This window comes from Schistosoma haematobium, chromosome 4 (assembly GCF_000699445.3).
Source record: "Schistosoma haematobium chromosome 4, whole genome shotgun sequence".
Classification (NCBI taxonomy): domain Eukaryota; kingdom Metazoa; phylum Platyhelminthes; class Trematoda; order Strigeidida; family Schistosomatidae; genus Schistosoma; species Schistosoma haematobium.
The window spans coordinates 37251215-37269513 of record NC_067199.1 but is presented as its reverse complement, the minus strand read 5'-3'; the positions used below and the strand labels follow the sequence as shown (position 1 = coordinate 37269513).

Below are 18299 nucleotides of genomic sequence, written 5' to 3'. Positions count from 1 at the left end.
CCTACACCATCGTGAATTACTTGTCGAGGTAAGTGACGGGTTGTGTATACGTAATAAATGTTCCAACCACTTCAGTCAATAAACGTTCACGACCTCATCAACTGATTTGCCATCTCTACCTAGTAATGTGAGTCAAACCTCTGCATTGACTCCTCGTTTGTTACAACAAAGACAAACAATACTTTGATGACATCTGTGACTCAAAATTAGTAACCTATATCTACATTTTCTACTTTTCGAACAGTTACGTATCACAGCCACAGAGTATACAGAAGAGCAAACTCCTATAGAGTATACTCATTCTTTAGTCGACAGATGAACACATTTCGTTTACGGCTACAGGTATCGTAACCTGACGATCATTTATCAATAATCCAATAAAGTCAATGTAATAGCTATAATAATGACTGACCTGAATATTATTACACATAAACCGACAATAGATTCTATATATACTTTATTGATATGTCAAAGTTTCAAATAAAATGAGCCAAACACACCTTGGGTAATAACGGATCATCATAGATAAATGTCGATATCATGATATATTAAATATACACTCGGTTAAATAAAAGGTAAAAAAGTGGAAGAATGTCACTTAGATATTCATGAGTGTAAACACTACATACATTGAGTGTATTGTTTATTTGTGTAGAGTCAAGAAAAAAATGGTGACAATCAAATTGTTATTGTCATATGACATTACAACACAAAAAGTATTCATTACACTTATAAAAGTAATTAATCAAGAATCACTAGATAGAGAATGTAACAGATATAATGGTGACTACCATGCATTCGTGTGTATGTATGTATCCATGTATGTGTATATACGTATGTGTGTATGTTAAATTATGACCATTGAATGTAAAAAATATTTTAATCATGTAATATTGATTAGTGTTGTCAACCTTTCTATACTTAATATTCTGTAATTTTACTCTTTGATGATAGTTCATCAAACAGAACACGAAATGTGAATTAGACGAATAACAGACCTTGGAGTCAATCATGCGGGATCGTGGATGCGAACTTCTAAGGAGTGGCATACTAGGACGAAACGGTCGTCCAGTGTTTCCAGGTTTTCAATGATGGTCTAACTTGCATCGACTCATGAATTCAACCATTAAAATTACCACAATCTCCATAAACCCTTCACTCTAAGAGTAAAAGCATTACATGATGCAGAGGTGGATGAGAGGACATTTAACGAAACCAATAAGTAAAAAATATAACCAATGCAGATTAAAAATAGTGTTCATTAGGATAAGATGCAATTGTAGAAGAGTGTTCTTTTAAAACCTTGAATATTAATCGCAGTTCAATCTTATGTAAAAAGATATGGTTAGAATTAGTTGCCAAGAGAACGTGAAAAGCATAATGGTAACATCTGAGACTATGAAATTGTGTAACATGAGTTATAGTCCCACAGGTAGTAAGTAGTATAGATTTCCTCACGAGTTCAGACGCACCTTGTTGACGAATGACGTGTAGCATGAAATTATAGTCAATGTATTCTACTGGTTACTCTACAACCACCATATAACATCAAAAACATGGATCACGAGAAGTTGAATCCCTTTGACTGAAGACTATGGGATGTAGAACAACAGAAAAAAACTAAAGAAGCACCAACTTCAACGAGTCAGGAGGTTCTGGACCGCAAGAGGTAATATAGTAAGGAGTGGATCTCCATCGAAATCCTGAACGAGTTTCAAGAAAGGACAAGAAGACGGCAATTAACAACAGCCGAGCAAGAACAGAGAAGGTCAAGGCATAAGTTGTATACACTGAAGGAAAAAAGTGGAGAGGAGCATTAGAGCTGACAAGCAGAAATACGTGGAAGACCTAGCCAACAGTGGAAAAGGCTGATAGAGAACGATATATGAAAGAACGAAGAAACTAGAAGGGAAATATAGTAAACCAGAGAGACTAGTCAAAGAGGAAGAATGCAAGCCAATCACTGAGATTCAAGAACAGAGGAACAAGTGGATAGGACAATCTAAAGAACTCTTGAGTAGACCAGCCCTACCGAACCCACCAGATAAAGAAGCAGCACATACAAACCTTCCTATAGATGTCACTCCACCAATAATCGAGAAAACCAGGATGGTCATCAGACAAGTCAAAAGTGGGGAAGCATCAGTACAGACCAAATCTGTTGAATGGAATTCGTCACTATACATTAAGTACCTTGACTATGAGGAAGAGGTGAGAACTTTCACGTACCTGGTCAGAATCGTCGATAAACAAAGATGATCTGATGCAGACATAAAGGCGAAGATTGGTAAAGCAAGGGCCGCATTCCTACAGTTGAATTACATACAGAATTCAAAACAACTGTCAACCAATATCAAAGTCGGAATCTTCAATATAAACGTCAAGACAATTCGAGTGTATGGAGCTGAAACTTGGAGAACTACTACAACCATCATAGAAAAGGTACAGGTATTTATAAACGATTGTCTACGCAAGATACTCAATGACTGTTTGCCGAATATCATCAACAACGACCTACTGTACGATAAAACAAACCCACTTCCGGCGAAGAGGAAACTAGGAAAAGATGCTGAAGATGAATAAGACACATATTTCGGAACCCATCAAACTGCATCAAGAGGCAAGCCTTAACCTGGAATCCTCAAGGCAAAAAGAAAAGGGGAAAAGTAAAGAACATAATGCATCCGGAATTGGAGATAGACAAAAAGAATGAGTAGCATTTTGCAACGACTAGAAAAATAAAGTACAGGATAAAATTGGTTGGAGAAATCTGATCTCTGGTCTATGCTAACAGGATTAACTAACTAGTACAGAATTTAGTCTGGGTACGCACACAGAGTTTAACTTTTTAAAATGAATTCTTTTTTAGATATGTCACATCGATGAATATTTAAGATAAAGTATTTTCCAAAGCAAAGGGAACTATGTGTAGGAAATAAGGTAATATATTTATATACAGACTTATAAGGTACAGATTTGTATACTTAGTTATTGCAAGTCACACACTAAATCTCAAGTCTAGTGATATTACTCAAATTGAGTGTGACAGTATTCGAGCATGTAGCTTTGTGAGTAAACGTTAAACGCATTTATCCCTGAGTCATTACTCCACTTAGGTACATCCTGTTTTCACTTTGATCCGACAATTGAAATGAGTTATTTTTTAATGTAATACATTATAATGAGGAATATAGCGTTCCTGACAAATATTTATCGAATATAATGATGACATAAAGTAAGGAATCACTATTTAATTACAGATTAATGAAACACAAACAGTAGAAATAAAAGAAACAGAAACTGAAAATCCATAGTTCTATATATATCACTTATTCTTTAGTGAAGCGAAGGTTGAAAAATCATGTGTTCCAAATCTAAAACCGCTCAAAGTATGAGTAATATTATTGCATAATTAGATGTGGAAGAAATCTACATGAAGTAATTATATATATATATATATATATAATTAGCAAAAGACAACTAATTACACTCTATATGATAGAAAACTGTAAACAATGAATAACACCTGAGCTACAAATCTTCTCCACCATCTCAACAATGAATAACTAATGGTATCATTATAAATTGAGTACACTATGTAATGAAACTATTTATACATCGTTTGTGAGGAGGCAATAATTATAATAATGGTGATACTATTAACTAATTAGTTCATTACCTTTAATTTTCCCCTCAACTTCAGTAATTCGTTCACGTACAAGATTGTTTTCTTCGCCAACAATTTTCACAAATTTTAATAACCAATTTTCTAAAACAGTGATATGATTTAACAATGTGGCTTGATTTAATTTGTCAAAATTCTGAGCACTATAACGACTGTTATAAATAGGGGAAGAAAAGAAGAAAACAAATAAGCGAATAAAATGGGGTACATTGAAAGAATACTATTTTGTTGTGTGGAACGATATAGAAAAATATCCAATCCATCAGCTGGCAAGTCATGAACAAAGTGATCTCTAGTGGTATTAAGGGTATGTGAACCACTGTCACTTCCAGGGTGTATATATTGTACAAAGATACGTATTCATCAGGTGAATATGAAAGGCGAGCTCGATAAAAAGTGATCTTGGAGAACTGAGAATGTGATCGCACTACATCAGAAACAATTGATTAAGGACATTTGTACGCCCGTCTTTTCTTGATGTGCTGTTTATGCACATATGAGGCCTTACCACCAGCGATAGAAATCCGTATAGTAAGGTGAGGTGTGTGCTATGTCCAATTTCGATTGCGATACGCAATCTTCCTGTATACGAGCCTAATCGGTTACTCGAATGAAAAGACTGAATGAGAGGGACGTTTATGAAATAAACTGAATCGGTGGGTGTGTATTCTCATGTGTATATATATCCTCTAGAAGATCTAGCCACCAAAGGTGTAGAACATAGTTTTCTTGATCAATCACATACACTTTTCATTTAAGCAATTTCTAACTGACCTACTATATCGGTATACTATTCTTAGGGTCAACATCTTTCAATTTCTTCATTTTGTTGTATCAACGATAACAACACTGAACTGTTAATTATTAAATAAAAACTCAATAGTAGTTACTTTGTATCATCTGATATAACTCTATAAATTGAAAGTCATTTAACTAACCACCAAACAATTGACATTGAGATTACAAGAATAGTTAAAGCTGTAGAATTGTAAATTCATGAACTACACTGGACATTTCATGATCACTTTCAGATAATCATAACAACACAACATGAAATAAAAATAAATATTTACTTCACTTTCCTAAATATATTTAACGATTTAATATTAAAACGTTAGATCTGAAACAAGGTTGTGTTTTTTTTTTTTTTTTTTCAAATTATGTCATACGAAGATCATGATAACTGGTATAACGAGCTGTATATTGTCAAGGTTAAAATTGGTTTTTGAATTATTACTGGGTAACTGGATTACTATGTACATGTATCCTGTTTATCGTAAGCTTCCGTTTAACCTATTAAGTATTATTAAACTAATTATTATCTTGTATATTGTTCCCAATCGATTTTTTCAAACCATTTTTGGCTCATTTATGTATAGTAATGATTTTTATTTTTATTTTATTCAGCGATGAGGTTGAGTATGTACGTACATAAACCTATATATGTTTGAAATTTAATAATAGTAGAAGCTGATTGCTGACGTTTTGGACTGAGGGCAAAGAATACAGAAGAGCTTACAAATAGCAGACTAATAGAATCTTAGCTACGTTGGTTAAAAATTAATAGTTCTGGTTAGACATATAATTGGGGCATTAGGCTATAGAAGAAATAGTAGATGTGAATTAGACAAAGTTACAATTAGAATTTTAAAAGTTAAATTTGGCATGTGATGTTGATTGACTGAAGATACAAAACTAACTTTTACTTGCAGAAAGAAAATTTAATAATTCTAATTATTTTTTGTTGCTGAATGAATGAACGGATGGATGATTAACAAAACCCTATCATAATCTGGTTTTAGTATGACTGATATTTGGCTATCAGTAAAATTCAAGACGAATGTTTTATCTTGTTTGCGACTCGTCAGCTAGATGAACTTGCACCTAAAGGTTTTTTTTTTAAAGAATGAGACCCGACCCTGCCTAACTACAGTCCTGAATATCGACAATGAGGTATTACAAATACTTAGTAACACGACACCCAGACGCTAAAATTTTATGCTACGTGAAAATAAACAGCAAAACGTTTGCCTAAAACAATGAGGAAATTCAAAATTGGTTTGGAAATAAAAACTCGATGTGCAAATTACAAACTTGAAAATGAATGATAGAAGAATTTGAGTTGATTTTCATTGACTAAACTACATTTTATTTAGCTCTGAAAATTGCACTGCTAGCGTCTATGGTCTATATTATTAACCCAACACGAATGTGAAATAATATTTAGTTCAACTTGTAAACTACTAAAAATAGAATTTTCTTGCTTGGCATCCTTAACCATATCTAACTCTTAGCACAACCAATCAATAATAGTAACAGTAATGAATCTGAGTTATATACGGAATAAGTGTCCTTATTTATTCAGTTAAAACGATTGTTAATCGTAACTGAGTAATTATACGGGTTATACCAAAATGTAATTCTTGGTAATATACATAGGATGATCGATCACATTTTCGAAATTATATACTTTCAAGAGGCGTAAACTTGGACGAAAATATCGTCCTTAGATGTCTTAATTCATGAAACAAACAGATAAAGATCAGAGATTGCATTGTGTGGAAAATTTAGCCGTACGGATCAAGTACAGAACTACAGCAAAGACAAATCAACAGCAAATTGAAAAGCAAATTCGTGTGCAAAAACAACCTAGGGCAGCTCAAAAACTCCTCACTCCAGTAATTTGAAGTCATAAACACAAAGTTAAAGAAACGTATCTTAACATTCATCAAATAAATACAGATTAGCGGTTAAGTGGCATAACATTCTGTCACTTATATCACAATACCGTTAAGTTCACTACTTGATAACGCAGAATACAGTATACAACTACGACACTCGAACGTATAGAACCCCCAGAGTCGCAAATCAAAAGACAGAAGAAGATTGGAGAAGCGCTTGCTTGGTAAAAATCAAAATGTACAGAAAATTATGGGTGTTTACAGATATTAGTGCTTATTATATCAACATAATAATTCAGCCAATCCGCAAAGAGACATGTTATGCTACTGTTCGATAGTAGCATGCCATGTTGATATTCTAGAAAGATCCATCATGTTCTGATTGGTCAAGAAAAAGCAATTTTGATAGATACTGATTATTCTAGTGATCCATTATCTACTGATTAGATCCTCAATAAATTTGAGGAAACCTTTCCAGAAGAATCAAACCCTGATGACCTCAAATCAAATGGCGTTCATCATCATCATCATCTAGCTACTTTTAATGGATTCTCTGTTCAATGAGACAAATTCGTTCTAAGTAGTCACATTAATTGTGACTTGGGAATATGAGGATCCAACATTATTTCGCGGAGGAGGATAAAGTTGGAAAATTTAAAATCCGGATATCAACTCCGAATCATCAAAAAAGGGGAGATGTTATATCCCGATGAGAATAATCAATTGTAACTGGAATCTATTTCTGGACTAACACTTTACATATATTTTCATTGCATAATTGATAAGTAAATAAACTATTCATATTCGTGTCCCTCTTATTATGAGCTTTATTTTGACCCATAAAATATTATTATACGATTTACCATTCTCGAGTTATCTCCAGTCTATCAATTATTATATCCCACATTCACAGCCACTTTTGGCTAAATCTTGTACAAATGTTATTTTCTATTTTACGTACGATGTGATCTGTATGATTTGTATATGAACCCAGTATGTTTGAAATAAATGATTCATATCGTAGAGGTTGATATCGGAGTTTTAGACATAACAGACAGGGTTAGGCAGGAAGCAGGACCGATAAGGACTCTAGACTGCTCGTACGGGTTCTATGTGTCATTGGTCCGGTCGATAAATCACTGTTCTCTAATTGGTGGTACCATTACGTCACATATTGATAGGGGCTCAAGGCCATAATTTATAACAAATACAGGTGGAAATCTACGAACATAAATTTTGACGCAGTAAAAAGATCACAATTCTAGATTAAATAAAATCTAAAAGTATTAAGAATATTAAGGTCTGAAGATTGTAATCAATAAACAGAACTGACTGATCAATAAATGAGAAAAAGGTCAACTGATAATATGTAAAACTAACAAAACAGTCGATTGAAGCGTAAAACTACACAGTGAACTGATTGATCACGCACAGTTAAGGAACAAAACTTTTAAAGATCACTTCCATTCGAAATATTGAAGATTTTTTACTGAATGAAAATAAAGGCATAACAAGCAAATAAACCATGCAGTACAAAGGACGAAATACTAGCAAGACCATTCACCTGAAATATGAACATAACTTTCCTCATTGCAAATCAGACTTGGTTTCAAATCCAATCATTAATCCTGAAGAACCACCGAATCATTTTGAAAAATAGAAATTCAATAAAACCTTTAAAATTAAGTACCAGGATGTAAACAAAAGTGAGCAACACATCATAAACACATAATATAGGGTAGATGTGTTTCAGCTAATGACTTCTACAGATGATTGTTTAAAAAGTATTAATCGATGTAATGTTTGTTTAGTCCTTTAGTGCTGATCGAATTCTAACAAACAAGTTGAAATGTGATCGAAAATCTCAGTGACTTGACATTGGTTAAACTGTATTTTGATGTTAGGGGATTAGATGTAGTCAATAGGAATCCCTAGATCCAAGTTTTATTCAAGTAGAAATTCTTCAGCAAGAATTATCCGCAACCCTTAGAAAAATTAATGCTTCCCGTGAGATTCGAACCGATATCGGCCAGCTACAACGTATAAAATATTACCACTAAGCGATTAAAACTACGACTGATCCGCTGTAAGACTGAAATAATTGCAGCTTACTGATCACTGAATGGTGACAAGCGTCATATCAGTCAAGATATTTAGTGCTGATCAAATTTCGTCAATGTAGACTGCAAATACGTCTTCCTGAAGAGTGTCAACTAGCACATAATCTAGGTTCATGATTTTCTTGAAGATGTGTGGGACATTTGTTCACCATTAGATACTGAGTCCCATAATCCTCCTTTAAGACTTTTATCCCATTTACACACCTTTTTTACTAGTAGTGACACCTTCATTAGTTTGAGAATTATCATAATTTCTTTTCGCTATACTTATGTAATGTAGGAACTTAAACCGTTCACTACACATATGTGCCAGATTCTATATTGTAAATTACTGACTGATAAACTTCTAACTACCCAACACTGTGACTTTTCTATCCAAACTAAAAACGTTTATACCAGAATAATTTTTATAAGCGAATATCTTATAAGATACAAAAACATTGTTCATTGGTCAGAGATTTTTCACGTATTGGCATTTTGTTCCAGATTATATAAAAAGCTAACAATGAGGAAATATTTGTTAACGACTTTAGTCGATAGACGGTAGTAGTGTATACACACATGCACATTGTCAAAAACGAATCCTATTCGATGATAACGTTGTATTTTTAAAAGGTTTCTATGTACCATATTTCTATCAGTACATCATTAATAAACGACAACTCTTTTTTGTACAATCATTTATGAATAGATCTTTTTATCTCTATTTGTAATACATCCACTCAGATGATGCTCATAAAAATAAGGAATTAGATTTTATCAATAACATACTGACAGAAATAGGTTACCCGTAAATATTTTTTATTTTAAAAATGTAGTACATGTAACCTAGGGAAAAGTTGGAGACAGAATATTCCTTTAAAAAAAACCCTCTTTTTTCTAATAACTACAATTTTCAAATAATGTCGCATAGATCAAACAATTGGAAAGTGAATAATTCTAATATTGATAAGATAAACTATACATTCACATACACCATAATCATTTATTTGTTTGTTGAAATAACCAACTATATATTCATATAAACAAGTACGCCTACTAAAAGTGATACAAGAAAATTAAAGTTTTCAGTTCATTACCAATTCGTTATTTGCATGTTTTAGTCAACAACAACAACAACAACAAACTTGACCATTCCTTTGCTAAAATTTCATTCTTTTTTTTGATAAATCTAATGATCTAATACTGAGGACAATAGACGAAAATATCGGTTGAAATAATCCGGCTATTTTTAAGGTTAAAAAGATTAATCAATTAATTATGCGGTTTTATGTAAATGACATGAACAATGAGAATTGATCATATCGTAGATACTTGAATATTTGTGATCTTTAGAGTGAAATAATAATCCAGTGCTTCCAGGTTTCCCATAGTGGCCTAGCTTAAATTGACTCATGAATTCAACTATTAAATTACTACAATCTCAACAAACTCCCATTGTGATAATAATAATGATGATAATAATAATAATAAACAGTATATTTGACCTTGGAAATGTGCATAACTACAAAAGTGATCAAAAATTCTACACTTTTTCTGACTGAATCCATCTAGTAACTGACTATGTGTATTTTGTAAAAAGAGAAAACATGACATAAAAGATTATCCGAATGATGTTATCATACAGTTGAACAATCTGATTATCAGCTACTATAGTGATTGTTCGTAAGCTAAATGAAATTGTTGATCACTTATCTGCAGATTTTTTCAATGGTTTTAATGATGTCCTAAAAATCATATCTAGCCACTACAGCTAGAATACAAAGATTTATTTGTGGGATTTGATGGAATAAAAGGTAATGTCAAAATTTAGTTTAAAGACGTATATTTCAAAGAAAATAGAGTAATTCCCACAATATCACCGATCTAATCACTATCCACATGGATTTTGATTGATACGTACACGTATCTATCTCTTCATACTAAGGCAACATCACATCTTAGTCAAATTTATGAAAAAAAAATGAAGAACTCGAAAATGTATGCAATAGATATGTTCAATTGTCAAAATGGAGTTGAAAAACTAAAATACATACACGCAGGTTACTGCTGTCTGGAAAAATAATCACGTATTCAAGTTAATGTTGACCAACTGTTTCATGGTAGTTATTTTTAGTAATGTGCTTCAAATATACACTAGAATGCAGTTACATAGAGTTGACAAGTCCCAAATAGGATGAAATACGTATTCTAGTTCCTACTACTAGTCCCAATCCATTTATTCTGATAAGGAATCGCAAGACAGTTTATATAGTGAACAGTCTATGAACAAAAATTTCAGCTTAAAAATGCGAAATTTTTCTTACAAAATGACGATATAAGTATGACATTTAAAAGCATTAGTACAGAAAAACATATATTACTTCCAAAAGGAGACAATCATTCAGTATAAAAGGTGGGTAGATAAATTCGAATTATTTCCGTTCGAAGTATGAAAACACATATATGGTAGATAATAAATTACTTCAGTTTAGTTCTCTTTATTATTTCACCAAATAGACAAAATTAGTCAATAAATAAAGAGTTTGATATAATGTAAACTATAATACTACTCACCCATAAAATCCATCTGAATTTGATAGATGATTAGAATAATTGTCTGAAGTATATCGACTGGTGTTTTTAACATATTCTTCAGTTTGTGAGATAATTTTGAGGGCATGATTAATTTGATTAGTTACTGGTATATTATTTAATGAATTAGTACTGCCAGTATATTGTTTTCGATAATTATGATCATTAGTATTATTATTATTTTTATTATTGCTATAATTATCATTATCGGATATTATTCTGTCAGGTATTTTTGATACCATACCATTTATACCAGTAATATCATCTTTTAATTCATCATTATTTTGTGTATCTTCACCGTATATATCAGCCACCGCTGCACCAATATGAACTGGTATACGAAAATTAATGATTAAATTAACAAAGTGTATAATTTGAGAATAGACAGTACTTTCTTCACGTGTTTCCAATATTTGTTGTACTTCTTTTGGACGCATATGACCAATTCGCATTTCTTCTGCAGCGATTTCTAATGCTGACATATTTGATGTGTAACTTTGTTGCTGAATTGTAATCTTATTGATATGTAGGAAAAAGAATATATATATATCTTATAACAGACATTTGAGATAATTAAAGGTAGACTTTAAAAACAGAATTAGCTTTTAAATGGAGTTATCCTCCTGTCTACACTAGAAAAGAGAACTAAACATAGAATCACAGATAACTTATTGATAATTGCTTTTTGAAACTATCGGTCATCGATTGAAGATACAGTAGTTTCGAAATCAGTATCTACTTATTATTGATCTAGGCAAATTTATGACTTCACTATACTTTATATATACTTTAGCACTTTAAAAGAACTAAAGACAGAGACATGCGAAGCTTTCCTCTTTGTAGATTATATCTCAGTCAGTCAAAAAGTAGAATCTGATACGCAAGTACATCAGTTCAAGTTTCCATACATCATTGGTACAGAGAGATGAGATTGTCATGCCAAATCAACAAATAGAAATAGTAACAGCATGAGTGGTGATAGACAAGATAAGGGTTCGAAGATATGATTTATATATGCAACCAAATATCTTTAGGTGTAGAAAAGTCCCTACATAAAGACCTTTAAGGTCTTAACGAAGAAACACAAATTTTATGAACTGGTTTAAAGAATTAGTTAAGGAAACAGTTTTAAAGATATTTGTCCTGAAGTAGCTCGACAAGTGGTTGAAAATATAGGAGTGGCATCTGTTACCAATTCAATGCTAAAGATCAAGCAAGACCATTGGATCTCAAAAGCCTCTATCGAATACATAGATACACAGAGAATCGTCAAGCTAGGTTGAAAACGGAGGAAACTTAAACATGAACTGGAGAACAGTTGGCGAAGTAACCGTCAATATTATTGCGTAACGAAAGCAAGGAACAGAGAAAGCATTGATTATAAACAGACCCTAAGAGCTGGAAGTTATTTCACTTAAATAGTTTCTATCATTCTACTCCATGAAAAAAGATAGTAATCACATTGTGATAGGAATGATGATTAAAGAGATCAGGAACGGAATACTCGATGGGACGGGAAACTTTATAGGCCTGGGCATAGATTTATTGTCGGATTATCCAACATTCGTTAGGTCTTCAAACACAAGCATGCAAAGCAACACTTGATCGTAGTCAAATTTCATAACCTGAACGCAACATTCAACTCGATCGATCAAGGGGTTCAAGGGTAGTGCTTGTCATTGGAAATGGGGACCGAAAGAAAAAACATATAAAGCCGTCTTTGAAGGTTCGCCAGTTCAACAAAAAGAGTTGAGTCACATATTAGGACAAACTATCACTTGAATTAAATGCAAAAAAATGGCGTTCGTCAGAGCTGTTTTCTTTTTAGTAATCAACCTTCTATGATAAAATTCATTTATCAACCCAAATTAAACAGACGAAGTATTTCTGTTCAGTGAATATGCTTAATAATTTCAATCTTTCAAACACGGCAACAAACAATCAAAAGTTAGAGATCCTATTTATTTGCGTTTAAATATAAAATGTTGTCTCATGGTTAATCTGTTTCTAGACATGATCATAGGGAGTAAGGTGGTCGAAAAAGTTGATCACTTCATCTGTGTACTAAAGCTGATATTAACCATGGATGTTTAGTCGCTGAGGACAGCATTAGACGGATACAAAAACAATCCCCAGAGGTTCAGGTGAAATACTTATCAAGAAGCAACTGATTAATTGTATTACAAGTCTGATCAGCCCTAATGGTTTGGTGTCTGACGAAATCTCAGCACGGGTTCGAAAAGCTCGTTTGGCTTTTGCCAACCTACGTCACCTATGGCGAAGGCGAGATATCCGTCTATCAATAAAGGGACGAGTATAGTGCGCAGCAGTCCATTCTGTTTTACTTTACGGCAGCGAAATATGGCCTTTAAGAGTAGAAGACACCCGTAAGCTACTAGTATTTGACCACAGATGCCTCAGAAATATTGCTGGCGTCTGCTGGGATCACCGGGTAAGTAATAGTGAGGTTAGACGCAGGGTATTAGGTAATGATGGTAAATCAGTTGATGAGGTTGTGAATCTTCATCGACTGAAATGGTTGGGCCACGTGTTACGTATGCCCAAAAACCGATTACCACGACGTGCAATGCTAACCGGTGTTCGGGATGGTTGGAATAAAGTTAGGGGCGGCCAAATCAAAACGTGTCACCAGTGCTTGAAGTCACTAACTTCTAGTCTGAGCCATGTTAGTAGATGCAGACAACTTGGTTGGGGTCCGCGTGACTATCGTAACCAATGGTTGGAGACTCTTGGTGACATGGCTCAGAATCGATCACAATGGCGTAGATAGTGTATACACTCTTTGTCTTCCCTTAAACTAAGAGATTAAAATCGCTTCATATCTTTCTTTCTACGAACTAATTCTTTCTTCCTGTACTATATCCTTATTGCAATCTTCCTTTTATATATTACCACCACTCAATTAACCACTTTTATGAATCCGATGTTCATCTTGTTGTGTTAATGAGGTACGGCAACTTGGACCGATGCATATATGTGCCTGGTCCTACGTTGTAGCTGACTGACTGACTATCCTATACTAAATAAGTAATTTATAAAGACAAAAATATCAAGGTTTAGAATAATAACCAGACTTACATTCGATTTCTGATTGTTATTATTATTATTACTATTCTTTCGTCCAACAATTATCACAGATGATTTATCATTTTTCTCAGGCGAATTAATAGATCGTTTTGCCCTACTGTCAGATGGTGACGACGACGATGATGACCATGAATGTCCATTGGATATATTCATTGTGTGCGAATGTTGATATTGATTACCTTGTTGGTATTTATGAGATTTTCGTTCTTCTTCACAAAAATCAATATATAACAAACGAATTTGATTGTTAACTTGTTCATTAAAAAGACTCTCCCAAAATGGAATATTACGCCAGATTTCATGACGCTGAATTTGATTACTCATATTAGCATAATAACGAACATCGCCTAATTCCTTCAAATTTAATTCATTAACAAATATATAATTATATTAACGTAAGTTAGTGAATAACAAAAACGGTCAATGAGAGATGTTGAAATAACTTTCAGAAAATTCAACCACTTACTAAGGTCAAAAGAGGATTAAACATTAGTATGAGGAAATAGGATTAAGATTCAGAGTTAGAAAATACGGATGGTAATGAGAGTTAAGGTTTTTATCACCTAACTTCCATCGATCGATGGAAGTTAGACATTAACACCGTTGGATGCCGAATCAGTGGTCTAGAGGTTAAGCGTTCGCGTGCGAGACGGAAGTTCCTGGGTCCAAACCCAGAGTGGGGGATCGTGAATGTGCACTGCTGAGTATTCCCATACTAGGACAAAACGGTCGTCCATTGCTCTCAGATATTCAATGGTGGTCTAATATCAATCGATTCATGATCTCAATCAAAAACTTAACAATCACTACAACCTTATACTGATAATAGACGTTACTGATTTCATGCTATTTATAAATCAAAGTGATAATCATTAGACGATTGAAGTTGAAAAGCATAGTTAGTTTACAAAATGAATGACATTGTCAGATACAAAGAAATTGATTAAATGTTAAACTCACTCAAAAGTCAATGACAGACAAAAATGGTGAACTGTTTGAAACTATTGTCCAACTACACTTAAAATCCAGATAGTTAGTAAAACTTAATAAAAATGTTTGCCGTTTCTTGTAGAAGAAATTTGAGGAATAATCTAGAATTTGTCATTACTATTAATTGACGGTGAATCAAAGACCACGGATATTACAAATATTCATTAGTCACAAGAAATTATCGCTCCACATTTAATGGAGCATTATTACTCAGATACAAACATTTACTCTTCGAATTTGATTTCGAATTATTTGATACTTTCTAGGATATATTATTACACCATTTGTTTAAATTTATTTTCGGGAACACAAACCTTTTACGTCCTCTACTTGATTACGGTAGAATAAGATATACAACTAGCGGCATCTGAAGGTGTAGAACCCCACAGTCTCAAATCAGAGGATGGAAGAAGCGGGAGAAATGATTATTAGGTAAGGATGTAAAATGTACAGAAAAACATGAGTATTTAAAGTTATTAGTATTAGCTACAACATCATTATAATTCAGTCGATCCGCCCAATAGTAGCATGCAATGTTGATGTTCCTGAAGGATCTACCAAGTTTTAATTAGATGGAATCTCTTCGGCTCCTTTAGAGACTCTGGAGGCTTAGACGTGTTTTTCGAAGCCGTCTCAACACAACCGGAACACTGTATTATGAAATGTATTGAAATTTTGCGTGGCAACTTCAAATATGAAGACTGTTGGTGGTAACTGGCAAAAAACAGTTAACCAATGCACTCATCAGAAGGATGTAATATGTAGTTTTGGGCGGATTAATAATTCCTTGTGGATTCAAACCAGGTTCAACCAGCTTTACAATTTGGAAAACTACTACTGAGATATTCAGATCGCGAATGATCACCTGTAAGATACAAATATTTAGATTGATTGATTGATCGATGAGTAATGGCCAATGTCATATTTGTATATTCATTAGTGCTGGTTGAATCCCACAGAACAAGTTGTAACCATTTAGCATCTGAACATAGTCTATGTGATGCCAAGTCATTTAAAATAGTGGCTACATAGTAACTTAATCGATAGAATCCGGTCAGTATCAAGGATTAGATGAGCATGTCACTGACCACTAGTACTCAGTGATCAACATAAGTTTCAAATTTATTTCAAATTTATCCATAAAGATTACATACGCTCAAATGTTAACTGATTAGTTTATTCACTCTTTAGACAATCCAGTTTTGGAACCAGTGTACGCTATTGTTTTAAACCTCAGCCGATGTCATGACTGTTACAGTTAAAGAAAAAGAGACAATGTATGGTGAATTTTCTAATCTAAACAAACTGTTCGAACACATATTTTTTGGTAATAGTTCAAGTATAACGAATTGTAAAGTGTTTTATATTACCCTATATGTAATAACTGATTACATTCTCAATTTAATGAGTTTATCGATCAGTTTTGTTGGATTAATGATGCACCATGATCCAAATCAACTGACTACTATAAAGTACAGTACCTTAGAATAATACAATAAAATAAACATTACATTCTTATAACGTTACCATATATTCACCACAAGACTGGATAAATCAAAATTACTAGGAGTCATGATAAATGCATAGATGCACACACACTTACTGTACAAAGTCTAGTACTTATATCCATAATAATTGGTGTAATTCCACTGTCTTTTGATTGTGTCTCTTGTCTTAATGCTTCATCTAATAGGTCAACAATCAATTCAAATTGTTCCCATGTTAAGACAGCTCGTCTCTCATATGTACTTCTATTGATTGTCATATTACCAAGGAAGTTATTGATAGCTACAGTTGGTGATACTGGTGCTTCCGGGATTATATATGAACGTAGTTCATCAACGAATAAGCGTCTCATTGGTCTAGACTTTAAATCTTGACGAATTGTATTTCGTCTCTACAAAATAAATATAGAAAATCGAAAAATTATCTAGATATTAGTAGAGTAATAAAAAGGAGAGTACCAAACGTTGGAAATATCATGGTGGATTATGCTGTAGATAACTATATTCATGACATAATTTTGACGATCATTATATTAGACGGTAGCAAACGCTGAACTCAAGTTCCGAGCTAGTTAGTACTTGTCAGAAAGGTGCACCAACAAATGTGAGGGACCTAATTTTCCCTGATGGATTCGAGCCCACGTCACTCAACTACACAATCTAAGACATTGCTACTAAACTGTTCAGCTGGCGAATGGCTTCATATACGTGCAAGACATTCACAACTAACTGATCACTGGAAAGTAAGTAGACATTGTCATGATGGGGTTAAGTTACTGAGCCTCAGTTTACATTATTTACATATATATATATATAAAATGAAATTGTAAATAAATAATGTTGTAACCTTTGGAACTATTTTACGGACTGTCATTGTTTACATTCTTATTGTATGATTATTAGATAACTAGGTTATTATATTCCTGTATTCCTTACATTGTGAGTGATCATTTAAATTATTGACTATTGTTACACGTTGAATTATTTCTTAATTATTAATAATTAAATTTATATTGTTTGCTTTATTATCTGTCTCTTACGATGTGATTGTGCGTCAAGTATGTTTTCTTATTTGGTGTTTGTGGCAATCTGACGATTAAAGATTATTTAAGATGAATGCACTAGGTACTTTTAAATATGGTAACGGAAGCTTGTCTGTGGTATTCTCTATCCGGACTCAATACTGAGGGAAAAAAGAAAACATTCATATCAGGGGGAAAATAATAGTCAAGATTATCTTGCCAGTTGCCAAGGTTATCTGTGTGATGTACGCTACTTATGTTGACATATATAAGTAGTATGTAACATCAATCAGGAGTGGAAGGCCTAACAACAAAAGGTTGAGAAGATCGAACTGAAAAAAACAGGAGTGCCAATAGAGAGAAATTGTAATAACAACACGAATAAAGAAACGATGAACGTTGTAAGAGACAACTGATGAAGAATGCGTGAATGTAGTATTTAATGTATACTTCTCATATATTACGAAGATATTCTATAATTTTGTATTACACAATAAACTGGTTTTCCCCAATCGACATGTTCGTTCACTACACCTGTGCTAGTCTACACCCTTCATTGGGCAAATTATGTGTTCAATCTACTAGTAAACTATCATATATGGGTTCAAGAGGAA

At 33.2% G+C, this 18299-nt stretch overlaps 1 protein-coding gene across 2 annotated transcripts in view; it reads right to left on the bottom strand.

Annotated features, from left to right (window-relative positions):
• Nucleotides 1-18299, bottom strand: part of SBF2_1 (SET-binding factor 2) — a gene marked incomplete at its 5' end in the record, with an annotated part of 97280 nt that overhangs the window by 41428 nt on the left and 37553 nt on the right. For both annotated transcript variants that reach the window (XM_051216327.1, XM_035729728.2), the window contains 4 exons: nucleotides 3680-3837; nucleotides 11043-11575; nucleotides 14160-14522; nucleotides 16762-17055. In XM_051216327.1, the coding sequence (XP_051066904.1) occupies nucleotides 3680-3837; nucleotides 11043-11575; nucleotides 14160-14522; nucleotides 16762-17055 (1348 nt within the window). The remainder of the gene's footprint in view (nucleotides 1-3679; nucleotides 3838-11042; nucleotides 11576-14159; nucleotides 14523-16761; nucleotides 17056-18299) is intronic.